This window comes from Phocoena phocoena, chromosome 1 (assembly GCF_963924675.1).
Source record: "Phocoena phocoena chromosome 1, mPhoPho1.1, whole genome shotgun sequence".
In the NCBI taxonomy this organism is placed as follows: domain Eukaryota; kingdom Metazoa; phylum Chordata; class Mammalia; order Artiodactyla; family Phocoenidae; genus Phocoena; species Phocoena phocoena.
Genome location: NC_089219.1, coordinates 35,450,419 through 35,469,934, shown reverse-complemented (window position 1 = coordinate 35,469,934; position 19,516 = coordinate 35,450,419). Strand labels below are relative to the sequence as shown.

The window sequence follows — 19,516 nt, the reverse complement described above, 5'->3', positions numbered from 1 at the left end:
TAAATGACAGTGGGTATTGCCACCTTCCTTTGCACAAGTCTGAATGACACAATGTATATAAAGTTCCTTGCATGGTCCTTAGCACCTTATGGATACTTTACTTGCATTTTCTGATTTAAAACATGTGACCCTAACAATACACCAATGATAAGTACTTTATGAAGAAGGAAAGAGGCCGGGAAGTCAAGACTTGCCCGAAGTTGCACAGATAGTTACACGGCAGCGCCAATACCGGAACGAGGCTTCTGTCTGAGTCAAATGTTTTTTCATAAAACCAAAGCTGCTCTCCAAAAGCATGAGCGCTAGAACTAAATTCATGCTGTTTATGGCATTCCAATATTTGAAGAAATGCAGCAACTGGCAAAGCTGCCCACTGAAACTGCAACGGAAAATCAAAATACAGGTTTTCTTAATACCATTGCGAGGTCAAAGAACCCGAAAGCCCTAGAGTTCGCGTCGTGGATGAAATTTCGGCAAACCAAAGAGCGACAAGCTCCTCCTCTAGGCCCCCCAGGAAAGCGCGGGAGAGGAGATAACGAATGTTTGGGCTTCGGGCTGACCCGGCGGCTCCGGACCCGGAGGAGGCCACGGCCGCGCCCGGCCGCCGGACCCTCCCCCTCGGATCTCGGGACCCAGCGCTGCGCCCGCCCGCCCCTCACCTCCGGCTCCGGGCGCTCCGAGGCCATCACACAGCCCTCCCGCGCCGGCCCGGGCCAGAGAAGCTGCTCCGCTCGTGACCCCTGACCCGGCGGCCTGGCGACCAGCGGGACAGGAAGTGAGGGGGAGGGCCGAGTCCTGAGCTTTCTGATTGGCTGACTTGGGAAACGGAAGAGGAAGTCTTTGACACTGACCCTGTTACCGCAATGCAGGTGAGGGCCAGGTTGGCGCTAGTGACCGCTAGCTAGCTTCGGGTATCGGTACCGAGAGTGGGCTGGCGGAGGAGGGAGTGAGGAGTTGGGGCTGAGAGGAGGGGGTAGAGCCCTTGATCGTCGAATAAGGGGACGCACGATGGGGCAGAGGCCCACTGGCGAGGGAGCGGCGCAGATGAGAGATGGGGGTGGAGCCCGGCTGACGGGAGACAGACTGCGGTTAAGTCGGGAGGGAGAAGGCAGCACTGACTTGCTAGGGTGTGGGAAAGGATCAGGTTGTAATTTGGGAAGGTTGAGGTGCAGTCCAAGGAAGACGGCTCAAGAAAGTGGTGGATCGGCTCAGGCCCCGGCCTAGGCTGTTGGATGGCCGTTGTCGGATGCCGACAGAACAGGTAATCTGTAATTGGAGAGAAGCCCGAGGGTGGAAGGAATTATGGGACCGCGGTGGCCAAAAAGCCAGACTAATGTAATCTGAGGCCGTGGGTGGAACCCAGGATCAAGGCTCCTGTCCTGCACGTTGGCAATTTGCTAAGACAGTTTTGCTTCATTCTTCCTAGTCTGTGCCCGTTTTTCATTTGTCACTTAGTTTCTTGCAGCTGGTAGCCTCTCCGTAAGTTTTTATAGGTTGACTAAGCTTGTGAAAGGGGCACAGGAATATTGGCACAGAGATAAAATGAGTGCAGATTAATTTAGCAAGGAGGAGGTTGAAGGAGCAAAGACTGAGGGCAAATGAAGGTGGGGATGGCAGCGGTGGTGGCGGTGGCAGTGGCAGGTATTCAGAAGAGCCTTCATGTGTAGGTAGATTTTCCAGAGATTGTATCATGGGCAAGAACGGCTACACTCACCGGCAGGTTTTAGGACAGAGGAAGTCAGAGTATGTATGCTGCAGAGGTGCCCAAAAGATAATAAACCCCAGGCATTAGGTCTAGTGAAAATTACTCAGTGGGAGAGAATAGAGTGTACCTAATACAGAGAAAAACTAGGCCTGGATTAGGAGCAATGAGAGAAAGGAATCAGTAGGTAGGAGGAATTGAGGTCAGATGAATGGGTGTAAAGGTCTAAGGGTTGACGCTGTCTGTAACCCTAATACCAAAGAAAGTAAACAACCTGGCTCTCACTACGCCAATGAGATCCTGTGTCACTGGACTGGTGTCGCACACTGTCATCCTGGCTTTTCAGCCTTCCTCTGTATGTGTCATCCTCACACTCATCTGAGTAACCAACCTATTCCTATTGGTGCAGAGGGAGGAGAAGCAGCTTGAGGCATCATTAGATGCACTGCTGAGTCAAGTGGCTGATCTGAAGAATTCGCTGGGGAATTTCATTTACAAATTGGAGAATGAATATGACCGGCTGACCTGGTAAGGGTTGTCAGGGCAAGCTGGGGAGGGCTCCATGCCACCTGCTGGATAGGACATCTCCAGTGACGTAACCATTTATCAGTTTGCAAACATCTCTTGATTTAGAGAGAGTTGGGTTTCCCAACATTTAACACTGAAGTTGGCTTTGGGCCCCCATGGTAAGGAAGTAGAGAAATGCCCAGTTTCCCAGCCCAGGTTCTCACTAGCTTTTTTTTTTGGCGGTACACGGGCCTCTCACTGTTGTGGCCTCTCCCGTTGCGGAGCACAGGCTCCGGACGCGCAGGCTCAGCGGCCATGGCTCACGGACCCAGCCTCTCTGCGGCACGTGGGATCTTCCCGGACCGGGGCACGAACCCGCGTACCCTGCATCCGCAGGCGGACTCTCAACCACTGCGCCACCAGGGAAGCCCCTCTCACTAGCTTTTGATTCTCATCATTTGACTTCTCTGGGAGGAGGTCCTCCCGCAGTGGGTCTTCCCACTACAGTATTCATACTGGATCTCTTGCCATGGCTGTTGCTGAGTCTTTTAGGTCCAATCTACTCTGGAAGTGTGGATACTATTTTTAGGCCAGAAAGGAGACTTTTACCCAGTTTCTGAAGTTTTAGTGATAATAGTGTAGCCATGGTTCCTATTTTGCCATTGTCCTCACCCCCATTCAAATATAGTAGTCCCCCTCATCTGTGGGGGATAAGTTCTAAGACCCTCTGTGGATGCCTGAAACTGTGATAGTACTGAAACCTATACTGTATATACTGTGTTTTTTTTCTATAATAATGGGGTGGGTAGTGTATACAGCATGGATATGCTGGACAAAGTGGTGATTAACGTCCTGGGTGGGACAGAGCAGGATGAAGCAAGATTTCGTCACACTGCTCAGAACAGCACCCAGTTTAAAACTTATGGATTGTTTTTTTCTGGAATTTGCCATTTAATATTTTTGGACTGTGGTTGACCACGGGTAGATGAAACCTCGGAAAGTGAAACTGCAGATAAGGGGGGCCTGCTATAATGACCTGCTTTTCCTCTCCATCTGTATCAGAAACTGAAAGTGTGTCCCTCTTTCTTAACCCCATAATCCCTGTGAGCCAGGCTAGTTCCTGGCCAGCCATAGGGCTATGAGTGTTTTGAGGGTGAGTCTGGGTATTCCTAGTCTGAAGGACCCCTTTGAGGCTCCTTTACTGGGAAGATTCTGACACCTTCTTTCCACCACCAGGCCATCTGTCCTGGACAGCTTTGCCTTGCTCTCTGGACAGTTGAACACTCTGAACAAGGTCTTGAAGCATGAAAAGACACCACTGTTCCGTAACCAGGTCATCATCCCTCTGGTGTTGTCCCCAGACCGAGATGAAGATCTCATGGTAAGAGGAGGAGAGGGGTGCAACTTGGGAAATTAAGTTCTTAGATGAGGACTGAGGGCACAGTGGTTGGTTGGCTATTCTAGAAGTTCTGAATCTGCAGTAGTGTGTGGCAGTAAGAAGCGAGGGCTGCATTTTGGAGGCTTTGCTTTTTGTCCTTCTGGAGTTGGGAGAGCCATTCCCAAACTGAATTAATCTGAGGCATATGTCACCAAGACAAAGACCTTTTTCCTTCAACACCTGTCTTGAGCAGAAAGTATGTTCTTTTGTGACTTTTTCTTTTTTTTTTTTGGTTTTGTTGTCGTTGTTGTTTTTTGGCTGTGCTGCATGGCATGTGGGATCTTAGTTCCCTGACCAGGGATCCAACCCGTGCTCCCTGCAGTGAAAGCACGGAGTCTTAACCTTTGGACCACCAGGGAAGTCCCTGACATTTTCTCTTTCAATCTTTGATTTAAATGTGGCAGAAAGAGGTTTATCCTTAGGTCTGGTAGAGATAGGGGAGTGAGCAGACAGAACTGAAGGATGGAGTGAGGGGGATGGTGTCTTAGGAAGCCAGATATTGTTAGTCTCAGGTTGTGTTTTCCCTGAAAATGCACTCTTTGCCTGTGGAAGGAACTATGTATATATCAGGCCAGATTGAATCTTCTTGGAGTGCACAGTAGGATCGATAAAATCTGTGTGTTACAGAGGCAGACTGAAGGACGGGTACCTGTTTTTAGCCATGAGGTGGTCCCTGACCATCTGAGAACCAAGCCTGACCCTGAGGTAGAAGAGCAAGAGAAGCAGCTGACAACGGATGCTGCCCGCATTGGTGCTGATGCAGCTCAGGTTGGACTGAGTCACTGCCCTGCTCCCCCAACCCCGAATTTTATCATGAGAAGCTGGGCACTACCACCTCTGTATGGTAGGGATGCACAGCTGGTTACCCCTCAGTTGCCCCTGGAATAGCCCAAGGAAGAAACGTCCCCGTAATCATTTCTTGCTTGCCCTAATCTCTGCACAAATTTATGTGTGTTGCAGAAGCAGATCCAGAGCTTGAATAAAATGTGCTCAAACCTTCTGGAGAAAATCAGCAAAGAGGAACGAGAAGCGGAGAGTGGAGGTATGGAGGGATTGGTGGCAAAACGGAGGAGGAAAGAGGGATAAGATCAGTAGGAAGGGTGGTGTTGGTAGTGGTGAAGTGAGGACGAAAGGATGTGCTGCTTAGGGAAAGGTATGCGTCCATTCTGTTAGCCTTCTGTATTTCTGGCCAGCCCTGGAGCAGGTGGAGGAAATGGGCAAAGAGAGAAGGGAGTATTCTGAGTAGTCATGGGGGTCCTCTGGCTCTTCCTCTGGGCTGCCAGGGAGCCTAGATTCTGCTGAAGTCAGAACTCCAAGCCCTGGCACCCATACTGGTCTTCCTGCTGCTAGGTTCGGTCCAGGGCCAGAGGCATACCTCGGGGTCCCCACTTACTTTTTCTTCAGGTCTCCGGCCGAACAAGCAGACCTTTAACCCAGCAGACACCAATGCGTTAGTGGCAGCTGTTGCCTTTGGGAAGGGGCTGTCTAATTGGAGGCCTTCAGGCAGCAGTGGTCCTGGCCAGCCGGGCCAGCCAGGAGCTGGGACAATCCTCGCAGGAGCCTCAGGATTACAGCAGGTGCAGATGGCAGGAGCTCCGAGTCAGCAGCAGCCAATGCTCAGTGGGGTGCAGATGGCCCAAGCAGGTCAACCAGGTAAGGTGACAGGGATTGGCATGGTGGCAGACCTTGAGCAGGGAAGTGGGAATAAGCTGGGTTATCTGGGGCCCCAGCGTCCCCAGAGCTGGAGATAATTCTCCTTTTCTCCCTTGGACTGTGACCCAGAAAAAAAACTTTTGGAGTAAAAGTCTCATTTGAGACCCTTAATAGGTACCAGACAATGAGGAAGAACTTTGACAAGCAGAAACTGCTCTCGCCTCCCACCCCATCTCAGACCTCGGTCTCAACTACCCTTCTGTCCCCTTTAACTCCGGGTATTAGGTGTGTTCTCACTGTCTTGTCTTAGGCAGAAAAATGAATGGTCAGACCTTCATTAGGACCATTGGGTAGGTGTGTTGGGAATGGACAAGCAGGCAAGTTTCCCGGTGCTGCGTGTAGTCCTTTCTCCGTATCCTGTCTCTCCTGCTCGCTTTTAGTAATTATAAGAACAGCCTGGCAGAGTTCAGATGCAAGCAGCTAGAAGAGGTATTTTCTTCCAAGCTGTCTAGACAAAGGGACAATTAAAATAAGAGAGAACGTAGCACTCTTTTACCTGTGACATTAAATGGGGGCCCCACAGATTTAGTTCTCTTTTTCTAGGAGGGAGTGAGCAGGAGCCAGGTGTGTTCCAACCCCTCCCACTATTCCTCCTCCTAGACACCTTCAGGGAGAGGGCTGGACGAAGAGCCATACCTCTGAGCCTTGCCGTCCAGGGTCAGATGCCACAGAGATTCTGAGATGATAGCGGAGGTGCAGAAGGGAACCCGAGGGACCACATTTCTGATTTACCATGAACATCTTACTGTGCTTCAGGTGTCTTTCTTCATGTTCCTTTTAGGGAAAATGCCAAGTGGAATAAAAACCAACATCAAGTCGGCTTCCATGCATCCCTACCAGCGGTGAGTGTGGCCGACAACCTCCACTCCCAGGTGCTCTTTGCAGAGTTCGGCAGTGAAGCTGCCTTTTGCCCAAAGCTGACCTAGATGGGTATAATAAAAAGAATACGGGCTTTCAGCCACAGACAGATCCCATCTCCACTGCCGACTAGCTGTGTGACTTTGGGCAAGTGACCAAATTTTTCTGAGCCGGTTTTCTTGTTTATAAATGGTGATAATACCTACCTCAAAGGGTTGTTGTGAGGATTAAAATGGGAAAATGAATGTAAAACACTTGGCACAGTCTATGAAATAATGCGTATTCAATAAATGAGAGTTTCTACAGCCACTTCTCCCCACTGCCCCCTCTTCAGTCCTCGATCCAGAACTTATCCTGATCTGATACTGCTTCATGTCTGTGGTGAGCTGATGGACACAAGATCATGGACCGCTCAGCGCTATTTGAAAGCCTGTGCTTATTTCGTGCTGCCAGAAACGGTGACAGCCTCTGTGTCCTTAGAGGCCTACTGTCTCCGCAGGCCTTCCTGCCCAGATTCCATCCTGGCCATCTCTCCAAGCTGCAGGTGACGAGGCTTCTGGTCTGAGACAGACCGTCCACTTGTGGCTCTGGAGAAGCTCAGGCCTGCTCTATTCTCCATCCTCTGAGAAGCCAGTTCAGCTCTTATCTGGGAAATAGTCACAAAGTACCCTATCCTTTACCCTACACCTCACACACGAAGGAAGATGCTGAAGGCCCGGTATATGGGGGCTTCTTCAGGAAGTGGTTCTACCAGGCAGGACTATGTGAGAAAGGGTTTTTCTTAGCAGATGAAAAAGTCCCTTGTTCCCCAGACTCTTTTTTTCTTATTTTAGAGGGAGAGGGGAATTGCACCTCACACCATCTTTCATCATGGTTGAGTTATCCTCATAATTTGCCTGGTTCCTGGGCTCCAGCCAGGATGGTTTTTCTCCAGTACACTGAGCCTGTGGTTCCAATAAGGGCCAGGTGGATGGCGGGAGGTGGCAGCCGCCAGTACTTTTGCCTGCTTTTATAAAGCTGAGAGCAGAGTGGGCTTGGGTCTCCAGCTTAAGCTGCCTTGCTTAGCTCTCTGTTGTGAGCTAGGGCAGGGGTTGAGTCAGCAGAAGTGGACCAAAGGGTTTCTCTGAATAAAGTTATTTAAGTTGATGGCCACTGTATCAGGGTCAATCTGACAGATAAATTGAGACAGCTACGTAGGGATTGGAGACTACATGTCAGAGACTTGCAAGGTTGCTGCAAGGCAATTCTAATTTGTTTTCCAATAAAAAGTTTTCTTAGCTTTGATCTAAATGTCCTGAGAGGTAATAGGAGGCCCTTCTCACACCTTCCAGCTGCCTTTTTTCTGTTCTCTCCTGTCACACATTAGTACTTTGGCATTTGTTCAGTGCCAGGCAGAATTCTGCCAGGCTGTGGCAGCAAAGGGCTGGAAAAGTGGTTGCAGATGTTACATCCATTCCTGTTCCATCAAGACAAGAAATGGTATTCACACAGCTCACTGATCATAGTACACAAGAGCACGGAAAGTCCTGCCATCAGCTCTGAGGCAGTGTCAGACCTGTCCCCCACTTCAACAGTGCTCCCTTACTGGTCTATCAGCCCACTCAGATGTTCCTTATCTTCTCTTCCCTTCACACTGGAAATGTCAGAGCTAACTGTCATATTGGATAGAGTTCAAGGTGTGCTTCTCTAAAACCCCTGGAGCATCTTTTGGTGACTGCTGTCCTTTATTCTACCAAAAGATTCCTTCCTATTGAAAGTTTCTTGAAAACTTTTTGGACCTATTGAAACCACCCCAAGTTTCTTTGTTGTCCCAGGCTAATATCGACGTCATTCCCAAAGTACCATCTGAAATGGATTCCTTGTCCTCCCAGAGTGGAAATGTCCTCCTGCGCCAGCAGGGACATATGCAGGACCCCACCTGCATCTTGTGCCCTTAAACCAACAGTCCTTACTCCGCAGGCACTCATGTCTTTATATTCACTCCGGGAGCACGTGCTCTCATTCCCAACCCCTCAACCCCAGATCCTCTGGAGTGCACAAACCTATGTAGCATTGCCAACTTTGGGGCCCATACAGCCCAGTAAATGCCTCAATGGAGAGTATCTCCCATCCCTAACACACTCATCCCCAAAGGAGGGAATACAGAGTTTCCTTTCAAGAAGAGGACATTGACCTACTCCCTTGCTCAGATTTCAGATTTGCAAAAGATGGCCCTCTTGCTCCACTCTGGTAGTGTTGCTCAGTTTCTGATGGCTCTGTTTGGCCTAGGGCTTGTGTTTTCTCCTACTCTTGGGGCCCCGGGAGAATGAGATTAGGCCATCGTCTCCCAGGTGTGTGTCTGGGATGGAGAAAGAAGCAGCAGCTGTGAAACTTCAATATTCTGTAGCACAGAGGTCATCCTGCTGAAGGTGGATGCATCAGTGTTCCCACGACACCCATTGCTAGGACCACTCCCTCTCCAGCTCTGCCCTGAGGCTGGGACTCAGTCACTGCTGAATGTCCCTTTTGCTGATTGCCCCAGTCACCCTGTTCTCTTCCCCTCCTGGTGTCTGTTGCTGCCCTACCTAGCTAGGTCACCTAACTTCACCTTGCATTTTCTTGGGAAACAGCCAAGGTAGATAGGTTGTTCTAGCTAAGTGCTCCTTCTAACTCCATTATCAGTCCTGCCATTAGGACTGAGCTGTAGCGGGTGTAGTGCCCACCTCCTGTCCTGCTGTTGAAGGGAAGAAGCTGAGCTCTGCAGGAATGCCCCAGTGCAAGGCTGGTCCCTTTCCCACCCCCTTCTCACCTCCCCCAGGCAGCTGGGAACAACCTCTCCCTTTGTCTGAGCTTCTTGTACAGAATAATCCTCCTTATGGACAATGTATTCTCTGTGCCCTGTGGACACAGGAGCCGTGTGAGCTGATCCCAGCACCAGGCAGGACGGAGGCGGAATCCTTCCAAATGCCCACCCTAGGTCAACTCCTGATTACTGTTCAGAGAAACTACCAAGGGGTGTACATTTTCTTCCATCTGTTCCAGATTTGGGGGGCTAGCCTATTGAAGTTTAGCGATGGACCAGGAGTAGGGTTGGGGGCTGTGGTCCCTCTCTGGTTCAGTCCGGAGGGTTCACTGTACCAACCTATGGAGGCGTGATGTGGCTCTGGCCCGTCAGCTTTGAACGCACAGGGGCTAACACTTGGAAGGGGTTTGCCACCCTGCAGATGGGGCTTTCTAACTGGAACAGAAGGTGAACTCCAATCCATCTGACAGGGCCATAGCATCCGTTGCTTCAACATGTGTTTTGTCCCAAAGGACAAACTTCCTCTTTTCTTCCCTATAACTTATCTCTCTTTTGCTCTTGAGCTCCTGTGCGTCTCTGAGGCAGCTCCTGGATCTCTGTTGTCATCTCTGTTTTTTTTTTTTTGCGCTACGTGGGCCTCTCCCTGTCGTGGCCTCTCCCATTGCGGAGCACAGGCTCCGGATGCGCAGGCTCAGCGGCCATGGCTCACAGGCCCAGCCGCTCCGTGGCATGTGGGATCCTCCTGGACCGGGACACGAACCCGTGTCCCCTGCACCAGCAGGCGAACTCTCAACCACTGCGCCACCAGGGAAGCCCTGTTGTCATCTCTTGATGAGTTCACACGTTCTCAAGATGTCGCCTATCACTTGGACATGGCAGCTTCCCCAAGTACATCATGGACAAGGCCCCTGACTTCCCTATAGGCCTCGGTTTTCTTGCCTAGGTGCTCCCAGTGATCCTTCCTAGCTTTAAAGTCTCTGGCAATGATTCTCCAGCCTGTTTATCCCTGGCATTTTTCATATTCCTCATTGCATGACTGTGTTATTATAGGCTAGGTTTTTCCTAGATCGGCCCACCAATCCCTTGAACCCCTCCAAACTGTTCCTAAAGTTCCCTGTCACCTGCAGCTTAAAATACCCACATCCCTCTAGATCACTTCCCTAAAATTGTTTTCTAGCTTTCACTAGTGAAAATTCATCAAAGAGGTAGTAAGTTACCGCAGAGATAAATGCACTGAATGCCAGAAGTCACCTTCCCACTCAGGGAGCCCCCTCTCTCCCCTGGGCAAGATATATGTACCAGAGAAACTCCCCCATAAAAGCAGTAAATTATACTTTTCCATGTTCTGATACCCTTCCTTACTAAATCAAATCCAAGGAGCCCTAGGCTACTCCCCTTCCCGCTTTCCCTCGGCCATTCCACTGCCTTCCCTGGCCCTCACCCGAATTTCCCTAGTTTATGGTCATTTTGATTCTTCATCTTCTCTGGCCCACACCCCAAATGTAGAGCATCCTTATTTCTTTTTTTGTACTAATTTCTCTGGGCTGCACCCATTTTCATGGCCTTGGTTAGTATCCTTCCATGTTAGTCCTTCTTGAGCCCATGTCCCCACTCACTGACTCACAGCCACGCTCGTGAAATACAGAGCCTACCATTTTCTTGCACACCTCCCATTCGCTGTTTAGCCCCGCTTCCACCCTTCCTCGGGAACTACCCTGTCTCAGATCACTGCTGACCTGATGGCTAAATCCAGACTTTTTTCAGTCCTTATATTTCTTACTTATCTCCATGGTGTTTAACAGTGCTGGCCATTAACTTTTCACCTCTTGCCATTCACCGGCTCCCACCTCTCTGGCCATTCCTTCTCTGCAGTTCTTGGCCTTTTGTCCCTCTGCCTGCTTCCTTTTTTTAAAAAAAAGCATTTATTTATTCGGTTGCGCTGGGTATTAGTTGCGGCAGGCGGGCTCCTTAGTTGTGGCATGCAGACTCTTAGTTGCGGCATGCATGTGGGATCTAGTTCCCTGACCAGGGATGGAACCCGGGCCTCCCAGCATTGGGAGTGCATGGTCTCAACCACTGTGCCACCAGGGAAGTCCCCCTATGCCTGCTTCTTGAATGTTGTTATTCTCCAGTACTCTGTCCTTAACCCTCTTTTCTTATTCTGCCTGCTCTCCTTGTGACCACCACCTTTATGTACATAACTCAAACAGGTTTTATTTTCAGCCCAGCCTCTTTGCTGACTTGCAGATGCCTATTGGGTATCTCTGCCCATATGATCCACAAGTACCTCAGGTTCTGAATGTCTAAATCCAATCATCTTTCCCTTCAAACCTGTTTTTTTTCTAACATCCTAGGTGTGACCTAAGCCAGGTCTATGGAAGCCATCCTAAACACCCCCCCCCCAACTCAATCAGATACTAAATCCTGTCAATTCTGTCTCCCCAGGATCCTGCCCTGCAGTTTAGGCCCTGGGCCTCTCACCCTAAAAGTATTGTTCAGACTCCCTGTATCCAGTCTTACCCACTCCAACTCATCTTCCATATGGCTGCCAGATACATCTATCTAAACTGCAGGTCTGATCACATTACTCCCTTGATTAAAATCCTTTTGATAGTTTCCTTCCCATGTTTCTCAAACTGGAGTCCACATACCTGGCAGGTTGGTAGGGGCAGTGTGCTAGGCATACTGAAAGTCGCAGGATAAAAATCATCCTAGAGGGACTTCCCTGGTAGTCCAGTGGGTAAGACTCCACACTCCCAATGCAGGGGGCCCGGGTTCGATCCCTGGTCGGGGAGCTTGATCCCACATGCATGCCACAACTAAGAGTCCGCATGCCACAACTAAGAAGTCTGCATGCCGCAACGAAGATCCCACGTGCCGCAGCTAAGACCCGGAGCAGCCTAAATAAATAAATATTTTTTAAAAAAATCATCCTAGAATGCCCATTTTACTCGAGGGTAAATAATTTAAACAGAATGCAGAATTACCATGCATGCAGTAGGAGAAAATAGACTTCAAAGAATTCCTACTAGTCTGAAGGGCTTCATAATTAGCCGTTAGATTCTCTGGGGATATTTCTTCTTCCTTTTTTTTTTCACATTTACTTCAGTGGAAGTTTGAAAAACAGCTCAGATTTCCTGGAAAGGCAAGTAGGATTCTGTGTGATCCAGCCCCTGACTTCTGACTTATTTTCTGTACTGTCCTGACACCCACTTCAAACTGCTTGAAGTTTCCTGAATGTAACAGACCCCATTCCTTTAGTCCCACTGTTCCCTCTGCATGGAACATGTTGCCCCGTCATTCTGTGATGACTACTCAATCTTATCTTTCAAAATTCAGCTCATGAGTCACTCCTCTGTGAAGCTTTCCAACAACCCAGTCTGTCTACAACCCAGTGCCACTCCCACCAGGTAAGGTCAACAACCTCCTATTTTCCGCTCCACATTTGTGCCTTGTGCAGACTTATTCTAGCTCCTGCTGCTCTTTATTGTCCCCCAGGTTCAAGCACCCTGAAGTGCCAAGGTTTGAATCCAGTTCTTCTGTCTGGGAGCCATATGATCTTTGGCAAGGAATGTGCATGCCTGGCGTCCTATGGCATCTGGACCGTCATAAGCACGTTAAGTGTAGTTGCTGCTATCATTATTATTATTAGGTTGACTTTGGAGAGAGAGTATAATGTAGCATTTTGGTTAAAAGAGCAGTTTCTAGTGCCAGACTGCCTGGGTTCAAATTCTAGCCGTGCCACCGACTAGCTGTGTGGCCTTAGGCAAGTTGATTTACCTCTCTGTGCCTCAGTTTCCTTATTTTGGGGGATGCTGTGAAGTTTAAATACATTAGTATATACAAAGTGCTTAGAATAGTGTGCCTGGCAATAGTAGAAGCTCAAATATTAACTGTCTTCAGGGTAGTGTCTAGAAGTCTGCTGTCAGTAGTTATTGCTTAAATCAATGATTGACCAGTCCCTCTATGAGGAGGTAACTCTTCTTCCCTCTGCAGCTCATCTGTGCATACAGCTATGCTCACGTGTCAGGAGAGACCCTCTGGGCACGTTTCATCCCCCACAATGTGCAGAACAGGCACTGGAACATTTTTATATTGGTTTGCCTGATGTGATAAGTCATTTTCAAATCTAGTTGTGTGAACTTTCTCGCACTTAGTTGTCACCTACACTCTTCTATTAAAGCCCAGTTTGATCTCTTAAATTGTGTGATTTTGATTTGAGATCAGATGACAAGCTCCCTCACTGGCAGTGTTCCTTTTCCTCCCTTCTAAACTGTGTCTGCTCCCTGTCCACACCAGCTGAAGACTCAGTTCCACAGTCTGCCTACATCCCATCTCTAAAGGAGGCCCTTCACCACTCAGAGGTCTCTCTGTGCAGCTGGGATGTGTTCTCTCCTCTGTCTGTGCTTACTCAATCCGGGCTCAGGTCTTCACGGGTGGCTGTGCGATTCACTGGGCATCACAAACCAGAACTCCATGCTTGCCTCTTCCTCACACTCACCACCAGTGCTTTAGGCCTTGTTTTGCCATGGCAACGTCCTGGTTCTTGCCACTGTACTCTAAGCTATCGGCAACACCTGCAGGTCAGGTGCTGTCTCACACCTCCATACCTAACACATGCTCTGCCCTCTCCTTAGTATGTCTGCCCTCTTTTTTTCCTGCTCCAAACCCCTGTTCACCTAGTGAACAATTCATCCTCCCAGTGGCACCTACTTCTGTAAAGTCTTTACCACCTCCTCCCCTGTACACTTGACCATTCTTAAATTATACCTGACCTGGACACTTATCCATTGTGTGACCTTAGGCAAATTACTTCACTTCCAAGAACCTCAATCTCTACCTCTGTAAAATGGGATTATAGCACCAACCTCAGAAAGGTACCTTCCACCGAGCATATTTAAGATTCAATTTAAACCTTTAAATAGCTCTTAATTTTCTACAGGATAAAGTCCAAGCTTCTTAGAAAAGCACACAAAGGCCTCCAGGCATATAGTTAGCACTGAAATGCTAATACTAGTCTTCTCCTACTCTCTCCTGAGCAATCTCATTTTTATCACATGGTATATTTGATTGCAACATATTACAATTAAACTAGCTTAACTGAAAAAGAGAGAGAGAGAGAGAGAGAGAGAGAGAGAGGGAGAGACCCAACTGGATTTGGGTTATGCGGATGTGGAGTTGAAGGGTGACCAGCTCCAGGTGAGTCAGGGGCTCCAGTGTCACCTAGGCTCTCTGTCTCTGCGTTTCTCCACTCTACCACATATAGCTCATCCCATGAAAGAACTCTGATTGTTGCTGCTTGGATTCTGTACCATTAGGAGCATTGGGGGAAGTGGAGAGAACACCATGATTAAAAGGCCAGTGGAGCAGGACAGGAATTCCTTAAAGGAGATGAAAGCAGGGGGATGGGACAGTATCTGTATACGACCAGACCTACAGCTACTACAGTCCACTTTGTGTGGTTTCATCTCTACAGACAATCCGCAGATATTTTTTCCCCCCGAACCCCGTCCTTTCTCCTAAGCTTATAGTACTGTGTTTCAGATTGCCTGGGGAATGTGCCATCCTTCCTCAAACTCCGGATGTCCCAAACTGCATTCACTTCCTCCATCCTGCTCCACCTGCATTATCCAGCGTGCCAACCTTGCTGTCAGTTCTGGGTCCTCTCTCTGCTCTATCCCCTCTTCTTCCTTCTCACTCCGTTGCTCTAGGTTAGGCCCTCACTCTGTCACACCTGTGCCTCTGAGCTGGTCTCCCACCTGCTCTCCCTTCCTCTGCTTTCCTCTTGATAATCTCACTCTCACCAGGTTTTTCATTATCAATAACAATGGGGATCATACCAACCCCTTAAAAATCTTCAGGGACATCCCAGTACGAATAAAACTCCTCAGTCTTTCATTTAAAACACTTCATGATTTGGGGCCAACCTCCTTTTTAACCTAGCATATGAAGGCCTTTCACTCACCAAATCCTTTAGCCAAACAGAATCACTTGCAATTCTCTACTCCCGTCCTGTGCTTCCCTCCATTCATTCCTTTGTCCACACTTTTTCCTCAGCTTGGATCATCTATGTTGCTTCCACCTCACTTGCTGTGTGACCTTGAGAAAATCCTTCACCCTTTCTGATTTTGTTTTTTTTTCCATCTGTTAAGCAGTGATAATAGTACTTACCTTACAGGTAAGTACTTACAGGTAAGTACTTACCTTACAGGACTGAACCATAAGAGCATATGGAAAGCAGCTGGCCCTACACTTGCCAGAGAAAGTATTGAACAGTAAGCTGCGTTTCCTCTTTTCCCCTTTTGGCCCTTCTCCCACATCTTCCAGATCTTGCTAACTCTCTTTCTTCCACCTTGATAACCTCCCCTGGATTGTCCCCTCACCAAAGCCTTCCCTTTTCTCTTTCTAGAGCTCTTCCTGCACATTCTATCGCAGCCCTCTCCCCCAAGCTGAGTTTCTTTACTTCAGTTGAGTGAACACTGAACGATACCCATAATGCGTTGGCATTGGCTACCTACAATGGATCAGACCTTGCCCCTGACCTCTCAAGGGTCCAGGCAATCCCCAAATTCCAGATGGTGTGATGACTGTTTGCATGCAGTCTTTCTCTTCTGCTGGCCGGATGTCTTTCCTTCAGCCAAGGTCCCAGCCTTAGGCAGGGGACACTAGTGAGCTAAGGCCCAGGGACATGCAGAATGATTAACTGATGAGCCCTTCACCCTCGTCTTCACTCCACTGTCCTCACGGATTCAGCCCTCTGCTCAGCTCCTCTGTGTGGATACTGTGTAGAAAGCGCCCTTTGCCCTTGACAGGATGGGGAAGGGAGAAGCTTGACACAGGCCCTGGGAGGCTGCTTCCCTTTCTATCTGCCACTCCTGCTGTCTCTCAGCCTCGACCCTCAGTGCCTGTTGTTCTCAGCCAGTTCCCCTGTGTCTCCCATGCCCTGTTCCCTCCACGGCTTCACCTGCTCCCTCCCTCACCCACTCATGCACATACAGGCATACCTTTTCCCATTTTTTCCTGCTTCTGTGATCCCATTTACCTTTAGTTTTTCTGCAGAAACATATAAAGCTGCATAATCGGGGAAACAGAGTTGTTAACGTCCATACAGATGGTGGTTTTCAGGCTGAACCTTGGAGACGGTAAATCAGTAGTTTGTCTTCTGGGGAAAGAGGATGGAGAAAGGCCCCGCAGAGAGCCGTGAGTAAGATGTGAGTCAGAGAGAACGGGGCCAAGGGGACGTTGTCACATCACTTCCCGTTAGTCAGGAAGGCGCCAGGTGTTTCAGGGGGAGTTTCAGCTGTTGGACTGCCTATTATTCCCTACCCACACGAACACCTGGCCTTTATCCTTATCAAGACAGTTCCTGGACCCCTTCAGCTTCTCCAGTTCATCAGCCTGCCCCTGGTGTAGGTACCCTTCTGCGGACCCTCTTACCTCCAAGGCCTTCATCCTAGCTTCTCTGCAGGTCCCAAATGGTCCCATTTCCTCCCAGTCCACTGACAAAGTTATCCTTCTTTTCTATATATTTCAGACTGGGAGGTGTTCTCTTGAGCCAAAGGCTAACCCCTCCATGTGTGCTGGATCTCACTGTCTTCCATACAGCACATAAACACGCTCAAGCCTCTTCCCATTAAAAACAACCCTTAGAATCAATCTGGAGGTGAGAGCGAGGCACTGATATTTTTAAAACTTCCCAGGTGGTTCTAGTGTGTAGCCAGGGCTGAAAAAGATAAACAATTAAAATCCAAACTTCTTACCAAGCGAGGCATACATGGCTCTTCATAACTGACTCTTGCTGACATTTCCCCCTTAGCTATATGACCTTTGGGCTGGAGCCACACCAAACTACCCAGAGCTCCCTAAACCTGCCACATCTCCTGCTTCTATGCCTTCACACACATGCTTCCCTCTGCCTGGAATACGTTCCCCTGCCTTCTAGAAAGCGTCCTTTAATGCTCAGCTTTGGTGTCATTTCTTTGAAGCCTTCAAGAACTAATCCCCACCTTGGGGTAAGGTGCCCCCCTTGGTGCTCTCTTAACTCTCTGGGTTTATCTCTGTGGGAATACTCACCACACGCTTCTGTAATTGTTAATTTATATGTCTGTCTTCTCGTCTAGACTGTGAGTATTTTGCAGTAACCCCAGGGCCATGGAGATACCATTTGGTAGGACCTCGGGTGGTCTATAGGTGGTCTATATCAGATATTTGAAGACGCTTTCTCCTAGGACTAGGACAGGAACTGAAGGAAGTGAGTCTTTGGGCATGTTCATTCATGTAGTCAGTGGGCATTTACTGAGGGATTGCTGTGGTCATTTACCCGCGTGGTCCAGGTGAGTAATGGATAGTTGAAGTTCTCTATCTCTAACGGACCTCTGGAACTGTTTCATCATTTATAATAGTCGACTTTGTTCATCTCTAGATGGACACTTAATCCAAAGCCCCTCAATAGTGCTCTCTGAACAGTGCTTTGCACACAGTAAGCATTTAGGAAATGTTTGTTAAATGAATGCTTATGAATCTACATACAAGTATATACCTTCTTGCTTCCCCCCTTGTCTATGATATGTCAAGATAGAAGCAGTGCTGAGCACTTTACCTGGGTCATCTCCTTTAACCTTCACAACAATCATATGAGACGGGTACCGTTGTTCACATTTTATGGAGGTTCAGCCACTTCCATTAAGTCATATAGATACTAAGTGGAAGATTTAAATTCAGGCCTTTGGAGTTAGGTGTGACCCCAAAGCCACTGAAGTATACCTAACACAGTAAATATTTATTGACTCAACAGATAGTACCACCCCAAGGGAAGTAGAAAGGCTTTTGAATTCTTAATGTTTTCCCCACTTGACTCTGGGTCCCTTGACCTCTCTTCCACTTCACACATTTCTCATTCACTCTAATATTCCACAAACATTGTGGAGGGTCAAGTGAGTCTGACATTAGGCCAGATGCTAGAGGTACAGAGACAACTAAAACATAGTGAGGGGGCATGCAGATAATTGCATTGCAGGGAGATTGTGGAAGCGAAGGCAGGGGCTGATTTATTGCCTGGGAGAGCGGCTTGTATCTTGTATTGAGTTAGGAGACAAGGCTTGGAGCGGTGGGGGGATATGAAAGACGCTGATATCCTTGGGGAACAGTTGAAGCATAGGACGTGGCCCAGGAGAATAGCACTGGTAGAATGGGAGGCTGAGGGCCAGATCAGGTAGCCCGTCGTGTACCATGCTAAGAAGTTTGAGCCTTTTGAATAGTTGAATTCTTTTGCCATTTCCTTTCAAGCATAGGTACTAATGGGCTAGATCATAGCTGTACTTTGGCTCTGACCTCTTAACTCTGAGACTAAACTTCCACATAGCTAGATCCCACCACTGAGGAACACATTGTTTCTTCCAAACCACCACCTCCTCTGAATTCCACGTGTACATCATACAATCCTGTATGCAGTTATTAGCACTGTTTCAGGCGCTGCTGGAGATACAGATTTCATTTCGCAGAAACCTAGTCCTCACCTCCAGTAGTTCAGTCTAGTTGGTGAGTGTGTGGATGAGGGAAGGGAGAGCGCACAGAGCCAGACCACACAGCTAAGTGTACAGAGAGGGTCCAGCTGTCTTGGGGAAATCTCCAGTGTCTGCTTCTCCAATCCCGTCAGTTTCCAAACCTTCTTAGGTCAGGGTGCTCTCTCACCTGGTCTCCCCGCCAGTACCCTCATCTCACTGGATGCCAGAGCAAAGTGATTGGGCTAGGCAGTAAACCCCATGCAGGGACGGCACCTGCCTTGTTCATTGATGTGCCACCAGCACTTAACCCTGTACGTGGTCGAAAAATATGAGATGAATATTTAACAATACAGGTCTGATTGTAGCCTCCTCAAAACTCTTCAGTTTCTCCTCTGCTTCCAGAAGAAACCAAACTGCTCCATTTGGCCTTCAAGACCACTACATTCAGCCACAGTTGGCTTCACTTCCCTCTTTTTCCTTTTACTACCTTGAAGGCCAGTGTAGCCAGTGATTCACTAACTGTTGCTGCCCCAGGCTACTTGTATTCTCCCACCTCCGGTCCACACAATCCTTTCAGCAACTCCTAACGCTAGGCTCATCCAAGTTTATGGGCTGTTAGGGAAGGCTTCCCCGCGCAGCCTCTCCCTCGGGCTGAGACCTCCCCGCTGCCCCAGTCCGCTCTCCGCACACACACAGGCTGCCTGCAGCCCACCCCTCCGGTCCCACCCTCTAGACAGGGAGCTCTTTGCGGGGAGGGCTGACCCTGGAACTCTTCCCAGGGTCCCAGGCCGGGTGGACCGGCCGCGAAAGAAGCTGTGTTGGTCTTGTTGGTGGATAAACCCCCAGAGGGCCCAGAATGAGGCCATGCGCAGGCTGAACGTCAGGAAGGCGCAGGGTGCAACTGGGGCGGGCCGGGGCCAGGCCGCGCGAGCTGACGGAGATGGGAGGCGATGCGGCGGGAAGGAGTAGGGAGCAGGGGCTGGGCGTGCTTCCTGCCCGAGGCCCGGCGGCCC

At 49.0% G+C, this 19,516-nt stretch overlaps 1 protein-coding gene across 1 annotated transcript; it reads left to right on the top strand.

Moving 5' to 3' along the window:
- Nucleotides 1-863: 863 nt before the first annotated feature.
- MED8 (mediator complex subunit 8) lies at nt 864-6,206 on the top strand. Its single transcript, XM_065880650.1, has 7 exons — nt 864-869; nt 2,112-2,230; nt 3,446-3,590; nt 4,275-4,415; nt 4,608-4,689; nt 5,052-5,300; nt 6,142-6,206. Exons 1-7 carry the CDS (start codon nt 864-866, stop codon nt 6,204-6,206), a joined length of 807 nt encoding a protein of 268 aa, XP_065736722.1.
- Nucleotides 6,207-19,516: the final 13,310 nt, after the last annotated feature.

Coding starts and splice junctions, on each gene's coding strand:
- MED8 (XM_065880650.1), top strand. Junction 3,591..4,274: donor ACCGAGATGAAGATCTCATG/GTAAGAGGAGGA, acceptor TGTGTGTTACAG/AGGCAGACTGAAGGACGGGT. Junction 5,301..6,141: donor GGCCCAAGCAGGTCAACCAG/GTAAGGTGACAG, acceptor TGTTCCTTTTAG/GGAAAATGCCAAGTGGAATA.